General features: G+C 33.8%; 1 protein-coding gene across 6 annotated transcripts in view; it reads right to left on the minus strand.

Annotated features, from left to right (window-relative positions):
* Window positions 1-16,949, minus strand: part of Ankib1 (ankyrin repeat and IBR domain containing 1) — a 129,643-nt gene that overhangs the window by 90,550 nt on the left and 22,144 nt on the right. For all 6 annotated transcript variants that reach the window (XM_074064750.1, XM_074064748.1, XM_074064749.1 and 3 more), the window contains exon 2: window positions 5,835-6,115. In XM_074064750.1, the coding sequence (XP_073920851.1) occupies window positions 5,835-6,022 (188 nt within the window). In that variant the 5' untranslated portion in view covers window positions 6,023-6,115. The remainder of the gene's footprint in view (window positions 1-5,834; window positions 6,116-16,949) is intronic.

The following is a 16,949-nucleotide window of genomic DNA, read 5'->3' on the forward strand; positions in this document are numbered from 1 at the left end:
AGTAGCAAGGATTACAGACGTCAGTCACTGGTGCCTGTCTGAGCATTCTCACCTCACACAGAGAAAAAGGTAACAATGTGAGGTAATGGATATGCTAATTATTTTGCCTGTGGTAATCAACACATTCATATATCAAAATGTCACATTGTACACCTTAAATATATACAATTTGTTAATTACGCCCCACTAAAGCTGGTAAAAAAATAATTTCATCTGTGACTCTATATACACTACCTAAATAAATTTTCCTAAATAAAAATTAGTTAGGCTTCTTTATTCTTAGGAAAGAAGAGCAATAAGGTAATTTCTGATTCTAATATAGTAGGCTTAATGCTGTAGTAAAGAAATTATGAGCCAGTGTTCTTCAAACAATTAAGGAGAGAAAACAGAAAACACTTGCCAATTGGAGGCTGACGTTGTTAAGTAGAATGTATACGGTCAAATGATAAAAATAACTCAAAATGGTAAATAAAAGAGAAACTACAATTGTCTTTTTCATACATTTTTAAAGTACTTACATAGTAGATGATAACTAATTGATAGGGACAGATAAAGGAACCAAGAATACTGACTAGATTAGCAAGTCTTTTTTTTTTTACAGTGTGATTTTTTTTTTTATTAATTTATTCACATGTGCATACATTGTTTTGGCCATCTTTCCCCCGCCTCCACCCCTGTTCTCACTCCCTCCCTCTCCCTCCGACTCCCTCACTGCCCTTTTCTCCAATTTTGTTGAAGGGAAGACAAGCAATAATAAGAAGGACAAAGCATTTTGCTAGTTGAGATAAGGATAGCTTATACAGAGATTCCTAGCATTGCTTCCATGCACAAGTATATTACAACCTGAATTGGTTCATCTCTACCAGACCTCTTCATTACTTCCCAGTCACCTTCCCATAGTGACCTCTGTCATTTTAAGGTTACTATATTAGGTCCTCTACAGTGGACACATCAAACACTTTCAAGTTTTGGGTTTCCTACCTTTCCCTATTCCTCCTGTATGTCTTCTCCCCTTAGTGTGTGAACCAAGTCTAATACATTACTGCATTTGTTTGTCTTATACTTTTTTTTTTTTGGCATACTGTGGTTTAAACTCAGGGTCTTGTGCTTGCTAAGTAGACACTTGAGCCACTCTAGTCAGACCTTTTTTTGTGTGGGTATTTTCGAGACAGGGTCTCATAAACTATTTGCCTGGTCTCTTTTCTAACCACAATCCTGATCTCTGCCACCTAAATCACTAGGATTGCTAGTGGCATGAGCCACTGACACCCAGTAGTCTTATATTTTTTATACCCTTTGGCAATTTTAAAAATTGCTGCTGGTTCTCAAGAACTTTTGTTTATGTGGGCTATTTATTAATTTAAAAAAATACATTACATATTAACTTAAGATTTTAAAACAAAAAATAACTATATCTTCAAAAATTAATGCTGGTGCTGTGGCACCTGTAAACCTAGCTACTTAGGAGGCCGAGATCAGGAGGACTGTGGTTCCAGGTCAGCCTGGGCAAATAGTTCGAAAAACCCCATCTCCAAAATAACCATAGCAAAAATAGACTGGAGATTGCCAGTCAGAAGCACTGAGTTCAAACTTTAATCCCACCAAAAAAATAAATAAGTGAGAAGTGGTGCTGCTTTCCATGTTTGGAAATATCTCTTTTTTTCATATTTCATTATATAATATGAAAAACAAAATTAGGTTAGCTTCTATCACCAATCTTATCAGAAAGGTAAATATTAGCAAGTTATCAAGCTGAAGGTTAGTGAAGTTTTTCAAACATTTATCAATCACTTGAAAGCTCAAATTTTATCATTAGCAACAAATACCATGAGATTTTCTCCTTGAATTAGTATTTTGAAGAAAATGTCAGTCTAGTACCCAAGTCTGAGCAACCACCATGTTCACGATGTTTTTGATTGTAAAATGGTATTCCATTAAAGAAGTGGTTCAACTCACAAGTTAAACAACACAAGCAGGGCGCCTCAGAGCTATTATCATATTTTGATATGCAACAGAAGTACTTTATGCATGCACACTTTCTGATCATATAGAATATTAAAAAGATGTACACTTAAGGATGGAGGTTAATTAAAAATAAGAATTTTACTAATCATGAAAATTATTTTTAAGTGAAATTGACTTGTTTTTAACTATAAATACCTAACAGTGATAAATGCAATGATTACTAGAAGAATAAGGTGTCACTGCCTTGCTTCATCTAAAAGCGCCAGCAGTTTTGATTTTTTTTTTTTTGGTACCGGGGTTTGAACTAGAGCCTACACCTTGAGCCACTAAATCATCCCTTTTTATGTTAGGTATTTTTGAGATAAGGTCTCACAAACTATTTGCTAGGGCTGGCTTTGTACCCTGATCCTCCTGATCTCTGCCTCCTGAGTAGCTGGGATTACAGGTGTGAGCCACAGGCTCCTAGTGCCAGCAGTTTTAACCCAATGTTTTTAGCGCTATGATTGCAAATGCCAACTCACATCTTAGTATTGTTATAAAAAGTTTTGAGCTGGGCACTGGTGGCTCACGCCTATAATAACTACACAGGAGGCAGAGATCAGGAGGATCACGGTTTGAGCCCAGCCAGGGAAATAGTTTATGAGACCCTATTTCAAAAAACCATTCACAGAAAAGGGTTGGTGGAGTAGCTCAAAGTGTAGGCTCTGAGTTCAAGCCCCAGTACCACACATACACAAAAAAAGAATAGTTTTGATCTTTGATCTCACATACTATTTGAAAGAGTCTCGGGATCCAGGGGGGTCCTCAGAACACATTTTAAGAATTATCAGACTAAATGATTTTCTTTTTATATAAGGAAGTGAAGTGACATTAAGAGTAACAATATTTTTCTCTTTTCTTTTTTTTGGAGGTGGGTTCTTGCTATGTTGCCCAGGCAAGGTTCAAACTCTTGAACTCAAATGATCCTCCTGATTCATCCCAAGTAGCTGGGAACAGACATGTACCACCACATTGAACTCTAAATGATTTTATGTTTGCTAATTTAGAATTGTATATTTATCTGTATTTGTAAGTTACATACAGGTGATCAAAAATATTTTGCTTGTTTCTTTTGTGTTAAAATATACATATTACTTTAGAAAAAAGAACATTTAGATATGCTTTACACTGGTATTCTAAACAAGTTTTAATTAATTATATGTAAGATTTGATGTTAAATGTCATTGGAGTGTTTGATATTACGAAGCAAAACCAATAGTCACCACACTGAAAATATTTAACTTAAACCAAAATAAGAATTCCTTGATAGATTAAGCAACCAATAGTTAATCCACTTAGAACAATATGGTCTAGCATTGTATTTATGAAATTTATAATCTACTGGAGGAGATGACTTTAATAATGATTGTATGGTCTTAAATCTAAGTTGTAGGAATTTAAGAGAACAGGTTCCAGTAGTTGAGAAGTACTTGATAAATAAGATAAAAACCAAATTAGGACTTAAAGGACAGATAATTAGTGAAGAAAGAAGACCTTTGAGAATCAAAGCAATAGGAGTAAAGCTGGAGGGGGTGGAGAATTGCATTCCTAAAGGTGGGGAAAGCAGAAAAAGTCAATCAACTAATTTAAGTACAAGACCAAGTCAGTCAGTAATGAGAGATCAGGCTAACTGGATAGAATGAGGACAGAAGTCAAGAATGTTTTGGAAACCACAGAATAATGTAGACAACATAGTATTATATATTTCTTATGACAGAAAGATTACTGAAAGACTATACTTTAGGAATATTAATTTAGACATTTGATTATAAGAGGAACAGACTTACAGAAAGACCATTTGGGAGCCAGATACTTTAAGTATTGGGAGCAGAGGTTCATAGTGAGCTAAGTTTGGGGCAATGGGAATGAAATGAAGTGAATCCAAGTGATAATTAATTTAGTATTAATAATAGGTTAAGTTAAGGAGAAGAGCAAATTAAAGATGATTCAAAGACGATTAGGATTATAGAGGTAAGAAGTAATAAAGATTAAGAGCAATGCATTGTATGCTAAGCAGCATAAAAGAAACACAACACATTAATTGTCATAAACTCTGAGATAAACATTCATTTTATAGATAAGGAAGCTGAAGTTGAGTGATTAAGTAACTTGCCTTGGTAATAAAGTAACTAAGGCACCCTTGACACATCTCTTGATCTAACTGTTGAGATAACAAGCTATATACCAAAGCCTACAGTCACCTGCCTGCTTGTAAGTGGCTCTGCCACTTGTAAGCTATGAGGTTGCTTGACTTTACTGTGCTTCAGTTTTCTTATCTGTAAATTTCAGATAGTAAATTACCTCATAGAACCATAGTGAGGAAATAGTACATCCAAACAGACATTTGACATTATTGTATCAGCACAATACGATGGTGTCATTAGTATACAGAAGATATAGTTTGGGATGTAAAAATATAAAATTTCAAACTAGCTAAATTGGAAATGGCATCTACACAGGTATTTTTAGATAAATAAAAATTTTAAATATATTTTTAAATGAAGTACTTTTGTAGCAATAACTACAAAAGTCCAGATGTACTTGATAAGATCATGGGCATGGATGACTTAATTATTTATGAAATTTTTTTAGAAGTACAAATCCTGATCATATAGATAGTTCCTTGTGTAACGGTTTTATAAAACTTCTCTTTACTTTGCGTAAGATACATTGGATGCTAGAAGTACAAAGGTACCTTAAAAAAAGTGGACAGGGAGAAAATATACAAAATTGTAAAACGCAGTAAGACAATATATAAGAAATAAATGACACTAACAAAAGAAAGCTGCAGAAGTTTATTTTAAAAAAGAGGTTACTGTGGGTTGTGACAATCTAAGAAGATACATGTAGCATATACAGGACCTTGAAAGGAGTAAATGGAGGCAATTAAGAGAAAGATGATAGAGTGGGGAAGAGGATTTTCTAGTATAGGCAGCAACATAGACATGGCAAATAGAATACACATGGCACATTCAGGGAAACCAAAAACAGCAGCTGAACTTGAACAATGTGTACACAGAGGAAATTCAACAGGATTGAAAGTTTTTGTCAAGTTCTAAAGAGCTTCAAATACTGGTTTAAGGATCGTATTTCACTGTACAAGCCAAGAAGCATTTTTCTTTCTTTTTTAGTTTGACTTCCCTAGCTACATCATCTACTTCTAAAAACTGAAAAGTTAAATTGTTTTAGAAGTACTATTCTGTCCTTTATTCCTCTTATTTTGTCAACTAGTAAGTCTCATATGTAATTAAGTAAGAATCTTCATATATTTGCTGTCAGTTATGCTTCATATTGAAAAGTTATTCTTAAGGTTTCTTAGTATTTTCAGTTTTAAGGAAATGTTCTGCCTTTAGAAAAGGCTTTTCAAGTAAATGAAACTCAATAAAAGAAATAAAACTCAAAACTGACCATAACTAGACAAGGGAAACACACCTGCTTTCAACTTAAAATTCAAGTCAGAGCTTAGAACGTTGCCTCTGGCACAAACCCTACAATTTTTTGATAGCTGGCAAGTACTTTTTAAGAATTAAAATGTAAATTAAAGACTCTATGTAGTAGATTAAATACATTTCATTCATACTAATGAAATATAACAACCAAAATACATTTATAGCAACAATATGTGGTCTAATTTAGGTACAATAAAGAAAATAATACTAAATCATAACAAAGAAAATCATAACCAAATAGTTTAGGTACATGCAATTTTAAATAGTTTACCTCATTACAGTATCAAACAGCATGTACATATATCTGCATATCATATTCAAAGATCACAGTGTTTTTCCCTTCTACCAATAGTGTATCAATTGGTTTACAGTAAGACTTACCCTAATATTCTATTCATTCCATGTCGAGCAGCATAGTGTAATGGAGTATTATGCTGGTAGGGTTCCCCATAAGATATATTTGGATCGAGGGATTCTTTTAGCTGAGGATTGTTTTCATATATTTGGCAAGCCAGGTTTTCATCACCATTGATGAGTGCCTTCCGGAATTTGGTGGTTGTATTTCCCATGTTTTGTTCTCTTTTCTTTTCTGATAGGCAGTGGCACTTTTTTCTTTCTTCCTTCAGCCACTTCGTGAATGCTTCTGCAACATGTTCCACATTCTAATGAGGGAAAAGTTATTCAAATTAGATTATAAAACAGTAATTACAAAACAACATCCTAAAGAAGCAATTAGAAACACTAATAAAATCTGGGAAGCATATGTAAGAAACAAACACTATTACATGTTACCAAATCTATCTTAGCAGAAAAATCTCAAATTTTTAACATTACCCAAATTAACTTCTTGTTAAACTATAACATTTTTCCACACAGAGACTGCTAAGGTTTCACAGACTGCACTTTGTCCCATAAAAGTTATCCATATATATGAGCTTTTTTAATTTCCCTTTTCACATGGGCAGGAAATCAGTTTCATGAAGTTTTATGGTTGAATACACTTAAATTTCTTACTCAGACAACTTGTGGGATAGTAAAAAAATATATGAGTAAGAACTGAAGAATAGTCTTAAACTATGATAAAGGAAAAGGGAAACTGCTCAGCACTCATACAGACATCAGAGCAAAGACTTTACAAGTGCAAATATATACAGCTACACAATTTACTGATACTTAGATAACCACAGCAAACTAATAAAACTGATTACACATAGAAAAAATGAGATAGTGATTATTCTACCTTTAAAAACCATTAAATTTATTTCCTTCTACTATAAAGAATTCAAAACAAGGCTGAAACATTAAATGTTTATGTATACTATGTTTAGAAAGATATTATGATAAAGATCACAACACAATGTGAGATGTGTGTCGGGGGTAAGTCATAGAAACAATCACTGGACTTGAAATTTGGAATATCATATTTACCTACACAAAGTGTAATTTTAAGCAAGCTATTCACCTTCTAAAAGCCTCAAGTACCATATGTACAGCAAGGAAAATGACTATTTCTTAGGCATAGCTACAAGGAATATAAAATCAAATTTTGGTAAAGTGCCTAGAGCAGTTCTTGTTCAATGCCAGTGTTGCTCTATTGAAATAAGTGTTCTTTCTGAATCTATATTGAATTATGATTGTTATAGCTGAATAATCCCTAAAAGGCTAAATGTTGAAGGCTTAGTCCCTAGCCTGTGGCACTATCCAGAAGAAGTTAGATCATTAGGTCCACGCACTTGAATTGTATATTGGGACCCCAGACCTTTCTTCACTTTTTTTTACTTCTCTGCCATCTTGAGGTGAACAGGCCACCTCTGCTACATGTTTTTGCTATGTGTGCCACCACAGAACCTAAGCAACAGATCCAAGTGACCATAGGCTGAGACCTCTGAAAACAGCCTGACCCAAAATATACCTTCTCTCCTTTAAGTTGATTATTAGGTATTCTGTCACAGTAGCAGAAAGCAACACAATTATTAAAATTAACGTCAAAGGAAATAGCATAAACAAAAGCAAGTATGAAAAAAACCCAGAAAAGCCCTGTGGAAGAACTGCTGAGTATGCATGGAATTTAGGGTCTCTAGCATTGAATGTACAGAAGATAAAACAGGTTGGGCCAGAGAAGGAATTTACAGTTTAACTGGAAAAGGACAAATTGTCAAACGTATTTATTTATAATTATTTTGGGCTTTAGAAAATTAACTATTGTGAGAGGGGGAGGAGGTAGAGAAAGGGTGTGAGAGGGGGAGGAGGTGGAGAAAGGGTGTGGGAGGGTGAATACAGGGCAAAATACTGTGTACACATGTATGTAAATGGAAAAATGACACCTGTTGAAATGATTCAAGAAATGGAGGGGAAATAAAAAGTAGAATGATAGAGGGGATGAGTTAAAATATGATATACTTGATATATTGTAAGAACTTTTATAAAGGACAGAATGTACCCTAACCTAGCACAACAATAAAAAAGAAGAAAATTAACTACTGTAAAAATATAGAAGCTAGAATACAGGAAGGAAAACTTAAAGGCAGAGAATGTAAGATTCTATCATGTTAGCCAAATAATTCAGTGGCAGGCTGAACACTAAAACATAGCTTTAAAGAAACATTTGAAATTATATCCATGCTATTCAATGTAGTAACAATTACAACAGATTACAATTTAAAGACAGAAAACAAATGAGTTATTTTAAGTTTCCTATAAAATAGTGGCTTTGCAGCTGCTTTTTAAAAAACTGGGAATATGATGGCTCAAGTGGTAGAATGCCTGCCTAGCAAGCACAAGGTCCTGAGTTCAAACTGTAACACTGGCCAAAAAGACAACAACCCAACAGTGGCTGTATATCCTAATAACCTGGAGAACCTCAAAGTATCCTATTGATCAAGCTATATCCCAGACCAATTAAAAACTTCAATCAAGGTAGCATCCAGGCACTGACATTTAACTTCCTTGGGTGATTTCAATATAAAACATCACAAATAAAAAGTTTCCTGTATTCTTCCAGCTAAATGTGGGGACATCTGCCAAACCTATTTTAGAGGCAGGTGTTATTGACTTAGTATAGCAGTACATTTTCTAGCCCATTAATATACTTAATGAAGTCACCAATTGGATCTTCTATGGGTACTCTGTTACTATACAAACACATGCACTATAAAATTTCTTGGAAAACATAAATAAAAAGAACAAAACTCATCGATTTATTGTACAATAACCACTGTTTTATAATGTGTATGATAACCCTATATAATGTGTACAGGCATACACACACACACACACACATATACTTGTGTGCATATGTAGGAGTGATATGCTTATTCTCCATGAAGCAATTGTGTTTTACTGTATAAGTCTAAGCACTTAAATGTTTATTATGCCTTTTTTTTTTTTTTTGAGATAGGGTCTCACCATGTCTGGTCTCTGGTGATCCTCCTGCCTCTGCCTCCTCAGTGCTAGGATTACGGGGGTATACCACCACATCCAACTTATATTTATTATTCTTAATAAGAATTCCATTCAGATTACTATATATTTTTATGTATACAAGCATAAATAATGTGGGTTCTGAGGAGTCTTTTCTAAGGATTAGTAAACTTTCACTTGTTTTTGTATAATTTTTCAAAGTTGTGGGTTAGATTAGTAAATAACACGTTTCCTTTGATTTACAGTTCTGTGTTACTTTAGCAAAATGTTCTATTACAAAAATAATTTGAAACCAAGATGTAAAAAAAAACCAAGTATCTATGAAAGCAACAGTATTTTAGGAGACTTATTTAAAGTAATAAGATACTTCTAAAAAAACCAATATTCTAAATGTGTATTACATACTACTGTTACTTATGTAGAAAATGGGATCTAGAAGCTTTTTTGTGGCTTTCAGTTATCACCAAGTCTGTTGCATTTTTAAGCCTGAAAGTCACCAGGAAACACATCATTTAAAAGTCACAGCTCCACTCTGCACAGATTTATTCTCACAGAACCTCAAAAAAGTCAAATTCTAAGTATTCCTTCCCAGTATATTGAAATACAAGTGAATTTATATTGACTTTATATTCTATGAACCTGCTAAGTTCACTTACTACTTTTAGGAGTTTAAAAAAACTAGATTTGGGGGGGTTGTCTAAAGTAGAGTCACATCATTTATAATGAATGATTACAGTTGTGTTTCTTCCTTTTATCTTGCCTCACTGTATGCACTAGCTGGATGGATTTCAAATAAGTGGGCAGAAGTTTGAGGAGAAACAGCATTATCTGCATACATTCAAAGCATTTCCCTCAGGATATTTAAAAATTATAAAGTGAATAATACCAATTTTATAGTAGAGAAACATGAGAAATGCCACCTTAATAGAGTAATCAGACTAACACCCCCTGCAACATACTGACATACTGTATCCTAATTTGATGCACAAAAAAGGCAGTTTAATATCTTGAACAAACAAAAATGTCTTTTTTCAAAAACAAGGAACAAAGTAAAACAGGTCTTGTCTAGGGGTTGGCACCAGCAGAAAAGAGGAGGGTATAAGAAAAGGGTGGAGGGGGTGAATGTTGAGAAAATATTCTGTACTCATGTATGAAAATGGAAAAATAAGACCTGCTGAAACTGTTTCAGGAAAATGGTGGCAGAGAGGGGTAAAGGAGGATGATGGATGGGGTGAATTCAACTATGACATACTGTAAGAACTTTGGTAAAGGTCACAATGTACCCTCAGTACAACAATAAAAGATAAACAGATTTTAAAATTAGCTTAAGTTCTAATGAAAAAAATGAATAACATCTATCAAAATATGAGAAAACATTAAACATTTAAATGGAGAGACTTCTCACAAAATAAATGATCAGCAACCTCAAAAGTGTTAAGACCAGGAATGATAAGAAAACCCTATACAACTGTTCACCAATTAGTGGAGACCAAGGATACACAACAACTAAATGCAATGTGGAAGTCTAGATGTGAAATGGAAAAAGACAATAATGGAAAATGAGTGAAATCCAAATAAAGTAGATATAGTTGTTCACCAATAATCCAGAGGGATTGGATCCCTCTGTGGGTATCAAAATCCATTGATGCTCAAGTTGTGTGTATAAAATGGCACAGTGTCTGCATATGGCCTACATACATCCTTCCATAATTCTTCCTTTAAATCACCTCTAGATTACTTGTAATATGTAATACAAGGTAAATTCTAAGTAAAGATCTCATACTGTTTAAGGACTAATGCCAAGAAAAAAAAAAGTTCAGTGCAGACACAATTTTTTTTTCAAATATTTCTGAGCCACAGTTGGCTGAACCCATGGCTACAGAACCCACATAGAACAAGTGTGGTTTATAGTACTGCATCAATGTTAATTTCTTAGTTTTAATAACTGAACTATGGTTATGCAAGAAGTTAAACAATAGAGGAAACCAACTGAAGGTTAGACAAGAACTGTCTATACTGTTTTTACAACTTTTCTCTAAGTCTTATTAAATTACTTAAAAATAGAAAGGCAGAAAAAATTCTATTTCCTATATTGTTAACAGGCTATAGGACAGCATGTGTAGAAATAGGAGACCAAATTGGAGGCCACTAAGGTAATTCAGGCAAAATACGATAGCTACTTCAGTCAAACCAGAGTGGTGGAGTTATTGAGAAGTGTCTGGACTCTGCATACATTTTAAACAGTATTTATGGGATACCCTTTAAGAGTACAAAAATCAAGGAGTACAGATTATTAGCCTTCTGATAAAGTAACAGATGGAATAAAAATGGACAATGTCCTAAATTCACAAGTGAAGATCAGTTTCCACTGGAAAACAAATATAAAGGCCATTTCAAGAAAAATTAATGCTATTTACCACTATTTTAGTTATAAAGCTCTAACCTCTATATAATCTCTTACCCCAGGATATTAAGCTATGTCATGTGTAAATCACAAGACCCATTCCCGCATACTATATATCTCTGATGGTAAGAAGAGACAAAGTGGAGAAAAAAATGGTTAAGACTAGCTTGCCTAAATCTAATCTGCATCCTTCCTAGTAATAAGTACACACCCTAGTATTCAGGACCAACATTAAAACATCTCATTTCCAAAAACCAAAAAAGCAAAAAAATCTCATGTGGAGGAAAATAAAGGAAAAGGAATACCTTGGCTTCTCATACAATTTTGAGTATGTATTCAGCTCCAGTGACACCAGGGTTTAGGATTTCTCAATGCAAGTATAACAGATGGAAGGGGTAGTGTGATTATTATGCGTTACTTTCTATAAAATCTTCAACTGCCTCCCATAAGTGATGAGGCAATGGCAAACTCTTAGGGAATGCATGACTAAGGCTGTATCATAAAAGTTGTTTTTTTTTTTTTAAATAGTTTGTCTGAAGCTGCAAATTTACTTGAGTTAATAAGCAGAGGCAAAGCTGTATAGCTGGGTAAGGCTTGAATGGGATTCTTACACTAAAGTTTGGCTTTAGCTTTAACTTCCACAACCTAATTTCAGGTCATGAAATATCCTACCTCTAATATAGCTCACAAATTATTTTGACTACTTTGAACTTGACTAGCATAATTCAGTCTCATGTATATATATCCTGTTTCCTTTGACAAATTAATTAATGCAATGTGGTATAGTGAGCTGAAGCTGCTTTTAAGATAGACAGAGCTAGTCTAGAATTCAAATCTTTTAAGGTCAACCTTGGTTTTCCCATTTAGAAAATAATATTCACTTCAGACAGCCAATTTAAAGATTAGATTTGATAATGTATAGAAAGTTCAGTAATTTATAAGAAATAATTAATATCACACAATCTCTCTTACATTTAAAACTATCAAATTCACCAATGTTAAGTCATACCTCATACTTCTCTAAATGAAAACTGTTTAAAGCATAAAATTATCAGTAGTTCATAAAAATGAGAGGAACAGAACATACTACATTTAAATATTCCCAGTCTGTATTCCCAGATTTAACTACAAAAGCTCTTAACATTCATAGCTTATTTTAAGTAAGTAATTTCCTTCTACAATAGATTCCTAAAAATTCTGTGGTAAATTAGGCAATGAAATGGTCAGTGAAATCCTTTATTAAACATACTTCATACAGAAGACAGAGTATTGTAAGCATTTAGTGAGGTATAGGTTGTCCCTCTCAATACTAAGAAAACAGTCATTTTTGGTAGTACTAGGATTTGAACTCAGAACTTCATGCTTGCTAGGCAGGTGCATACTGCTTGAGCCATGCCTCCATCCAGAAAGCATGAAAATTTAAAAGTTAAAATGATTTTTTTTTCATTAAAAATCCTCAATGTTGGGGAAGGAGGAAGGTAGGGAGTAGGGGGGAGAAATGACCCAAACATTATATGTACATATGAACGAAAAAAAAAAAAGAACAGGAAAAAAAAATCCTCAATATTAATTCCCCACATCTCATTTTATTCTTTTAAGTACTGAGATATCAAAGATTAGAGAACTGCTGTACATAAAAGTCCTCAAAGATTTTAGGAACAACAACAACAAAAGTGTTATTAGACAACTCAGGTGGTGGAGGTACCAAAATTAGTAAAAACAAATTCAAACAAAAGAGCTAGGCCTTGGCTCCAAGTGGTAGAGCACTTGCTCAGACACTCTGGATTCAATCCCCAGTATGGCAAAAAAAAAAGTACTATTAAAATTATTACAGTAAGGTAAAAGTGTTATTCACTCAGAAAATAACTTCAAAGAAAAAGGTTAGGTCTGATTGACAAACTGACTATAAACAAAACCTTTTATAAATGTGATGGCAAACTGGTGAGCCTACTGAGAAGTAGTAACCAATAAGATTACTCACTGCAACAAGTAGTCCCTATGTACTTCTGACTCTCCAATTTACATCTCTTCATCTTAATCCTATAACAACAGATTTAATTTTTTAAGGTATGTTATATCTTGTTATAAACAATTCTGCTTGACTGAAAACATTAACACAACTGGAAGAATAGTTTAAAAGTCACAAATAAACTAGCGAAATGTTAACCTGTACTCACCAAAAATAGAACAAAGAATAAGAAAAATAATTTATACTTATCTTCACAAAAAACTGAAATATTTTCAAGTACTGACTTTTTAATGAATTATAATACAAGAAAATTATAGGCATACAAAGGATTATATTTAAGTCATCTTAGTCTCTTTCCAAAGTTAAAAAAATTAGCGTAAATTGATTGTCTAAAGGGATTATCTTTCCAAATTTAACACCACAAGCTTCTGAACATTCATTGCTTATCGCTAGTTAATATTTTGCTTTCCTCATTAGATTATGGGGAATCTACTGCTCTCATCTAAGTCTAATGCTTCAATGAAATTGAAAATTATGTTACTTAAGGCACACAGTTCATAGTACCTCCAAGAAATGTATCGTTTCAGTCCAGGGATCAGTGAGTTTTTTTCTAGAAAGAGTCAGATAGTAAACATGGCTTTGTGAACCATATGATCTCTGTCACAACTACTCAACTCTGCTATTGTAGTTCCAAAATCATAGTCAATACCTAAAATAATGGACATGACTGGGTTCCAATAAAATCTTATTATTAACAAAAACAGAGGAATTTTAGACCATGGGCTGTATTTTACCAATCCCTGGTTTGGTAGAAGGAACAGAGAATGGAACAATTTGTGTTGGAACCCCATACCTACTTCCCAATTCTATCATAAATTGTTTCTCTGGATCTCAATTTCATCCTTGGTAAAATGGGGATGACACCTAATTTTCATGACCACACAGGTAGAATACTTAAGTGCCTGGCACACAGCAGATACTCAATAAGTTTTATCCCTATTAGGATTTGCAAGCAATTGGTAGACATTGCTGCCTTGGAAGAACTCATTACTTATCTTTTATAAAAGACAGTGAAACCTTAAGGAAAGTGTCATTGTCCCTTCTGTTCTATATCAGGAATGATAAATAACTAGAAATCTAGACTTTATCTTTATTGGGTGACCTTTGGCAAGTTAAAAAATTATACATTTTCTCAACTGTATTCTGAACAAAGGTTAATTTCATTTTTCATTATTTTTCTAGGTAGATGGCAGTATTAACAAACGTCCCTCCTGTGTAATTGCACTGACAAATACTAAGTAGAAAGGATATAGAATTAGCAAGTTCAAAGTCAGGAGCAGGAGACAGATCTCACACTGGCAGTATATGAAACACACAAACACACCCCTTTGACAGTGAGTAAAGGGTTCTATTTCTGAAGTGTTGCTAAAAATGAAGTCTGGCTTAAGAGATTTGCTGTTTAGCTTGCCAAACTGCATATTAGGATGGAATCAAATGTGGGTTCAATCTTGTTGGCTTCGTAGAGGTTCATAAATACCTATAATGTACAGAAAAACTTCTGAGTATTACATGTTATTGTGAAAGTGACCTGAGCTGAAAAATCTTTCTAGTACATAAGGAAAGGAGAAAATCCAACATATTCTGGCACATTTTGGGTATCTTTTAGATCCACAAAGCTTTCAAAGTGTGTAAAGAATATTACATTTAGAAAAGGAAGAAACGAAAATAACTAGTAAAGGCAGCAACTGACTGCTGCTTTTTGCCAAACTAGCAAATGAACAGTGAAAATAGTTGCATGAGGTCCACAAGTGAGAAGCTGTACAGACTTGGGATACAACCATTGTCTGAAACATCCTTCTATTTTCTCCTAAAACATAATTACCTATAATGATCACAGCTCTTCACATAAATAAAATTTTCAGGGGCTAAATTTTTTCTTAGGCAATATTCAGCCATCATACATTTGACTTTTCAGCTACTTTAAATACTCCATCAACTATTTTTCAAACTTTGAGTTCAGAGTTTCATAACAAACAAACACTTCAGACTCTAATGCAATGGTACTGTCAGCAGCTAGTTTAATTTCACCAACTCTGGTATCTCTGACTATTCAGCATCGTGTGCTTTCATAATTTTTGAATACTGTATTTTCTTATTTTAAAAAATAAATTGAAAATGTTAAATTGGAAGTTTTTTAAATTAGTGAAATCACAGTCTCAAAGTTGATATATATACTTTAAACAAAGACAAAAATTACTGTTTGCCAAAAGGACCCTTTTCCTAAACTTAAATCAATCATATATTCGGTTAAAGATAAACGTAAGAAGCCAGGTACCAATGGCTCATGCCTATAATCCCAGCAACTTGGGAGGCTGAGATAGAGAGGATCTTGGTTGGAGGCCAGCATGGGCAAATAGTTCTCAAGAACCCATTTCCAAAATAACCACAGCAAAAATGACTAGATATGACTCAAGCAGTAGGGCACTTGCTTTGCAAGTATGAAGCCCTGAGTTCAAACCCAGTTCCATCAAAAAAAAAAATGTATTCTATATATGGAAGCTTAGAAATCTGTAGTTAGATATTATTTTAAAATCATTAATTTTAATGTTTGTAAGCAGCATTAAATGCTTCAAAATTTTAAAAGTAAATTGTAATTGGGAATTTTATATTTACATTTCAGGGAGCTAAACTGTTTCCTAACACATCTCTAGTATTATGTACATACAAAATTAGTAAAAGTTTACAAAATAATATTAAAAGAAAATGATTCCCTTTCTCAAACTAACTACAAAGAACAAACACAGATTTGCTACAACACAAATTTGTTTAATTATTGTCATTGGAAAGACTTTATTCTATCATCCACTGTTTTTTTTTTTAAGTGACACTGGAGTTTGAACTCAGAGCCTTGTGCTTGCTAGGCAAGCACTATTACCCTTTGAACCACGCTACCAGCTCATCCTAAGTCTTCCTTGTTTTGCTGTGTACTCCACTGTAAGGTACTCTTAAAATTATTCTGGGAGGAAAAAATCTAGAAGCATTATATTGTGTCATGATATAAAACTCTCTCTTTCAGGAGCCCTCACTTTTTCTTACTCATTGTCCTCCTAAGCCTAAATGAATTTATCAAGTTAAGCTGTTTAAGATTATAATTTCAGCCTCATGCATAGATATTCTATCATATTGTATGGAAAAGTTAAATAGCAGACTTGAGACAGCTACATTTAGAAAGGTCTGTTTAGAAGACCCATCACTGATGTTTGGGAACTTGGATTTTAGAAGGGCTCCTACCATTCCCTGAATGGAGTAGCTCAGTGTGCCTAACCTGTAAAAATAATGTAGTATATACCACACACCTGCTTTTCCTACTGGGAATCTGGTACATGCTAGACAGAAGGAGTCCACATGACCAGCCTTCAATTCAAAACCTTAGGTAGTGAGTCTCTAATGAGCTTTCTTGGTAGACAACATTTCATGTGTGTGATGTGAAGCACATCTTGTGTGACTCCAAAGGGAGAAGAGAATTAGACACTGTGCCTAATGAAGGATGGAGTATGATAAACTCTTAGTGCCTTGAGTAGCGATAGTTAGCTATAATATCAAACGTAAAATAAGCTGCCTTCTGTTATGAGAGGTAAAAGTTACCTTTGAAATTTGAAAATGATAGACTTGACAGCAGGCAAAAGTTGGCTTGCCAATCCTG

Source organism: Castor canadensis, chromosome 2 (assembly GCF_047511655.1).
Source record: "Castor canadensis chromosome 2, mCasCan1.hap1v2, whole genome shotgun sequence".
Lineage (NCBI taxonomy): Eukaryota > Metazoa > Chordata > Mammalia > Rodentia > Castoridae > Castor > Castor canadensis.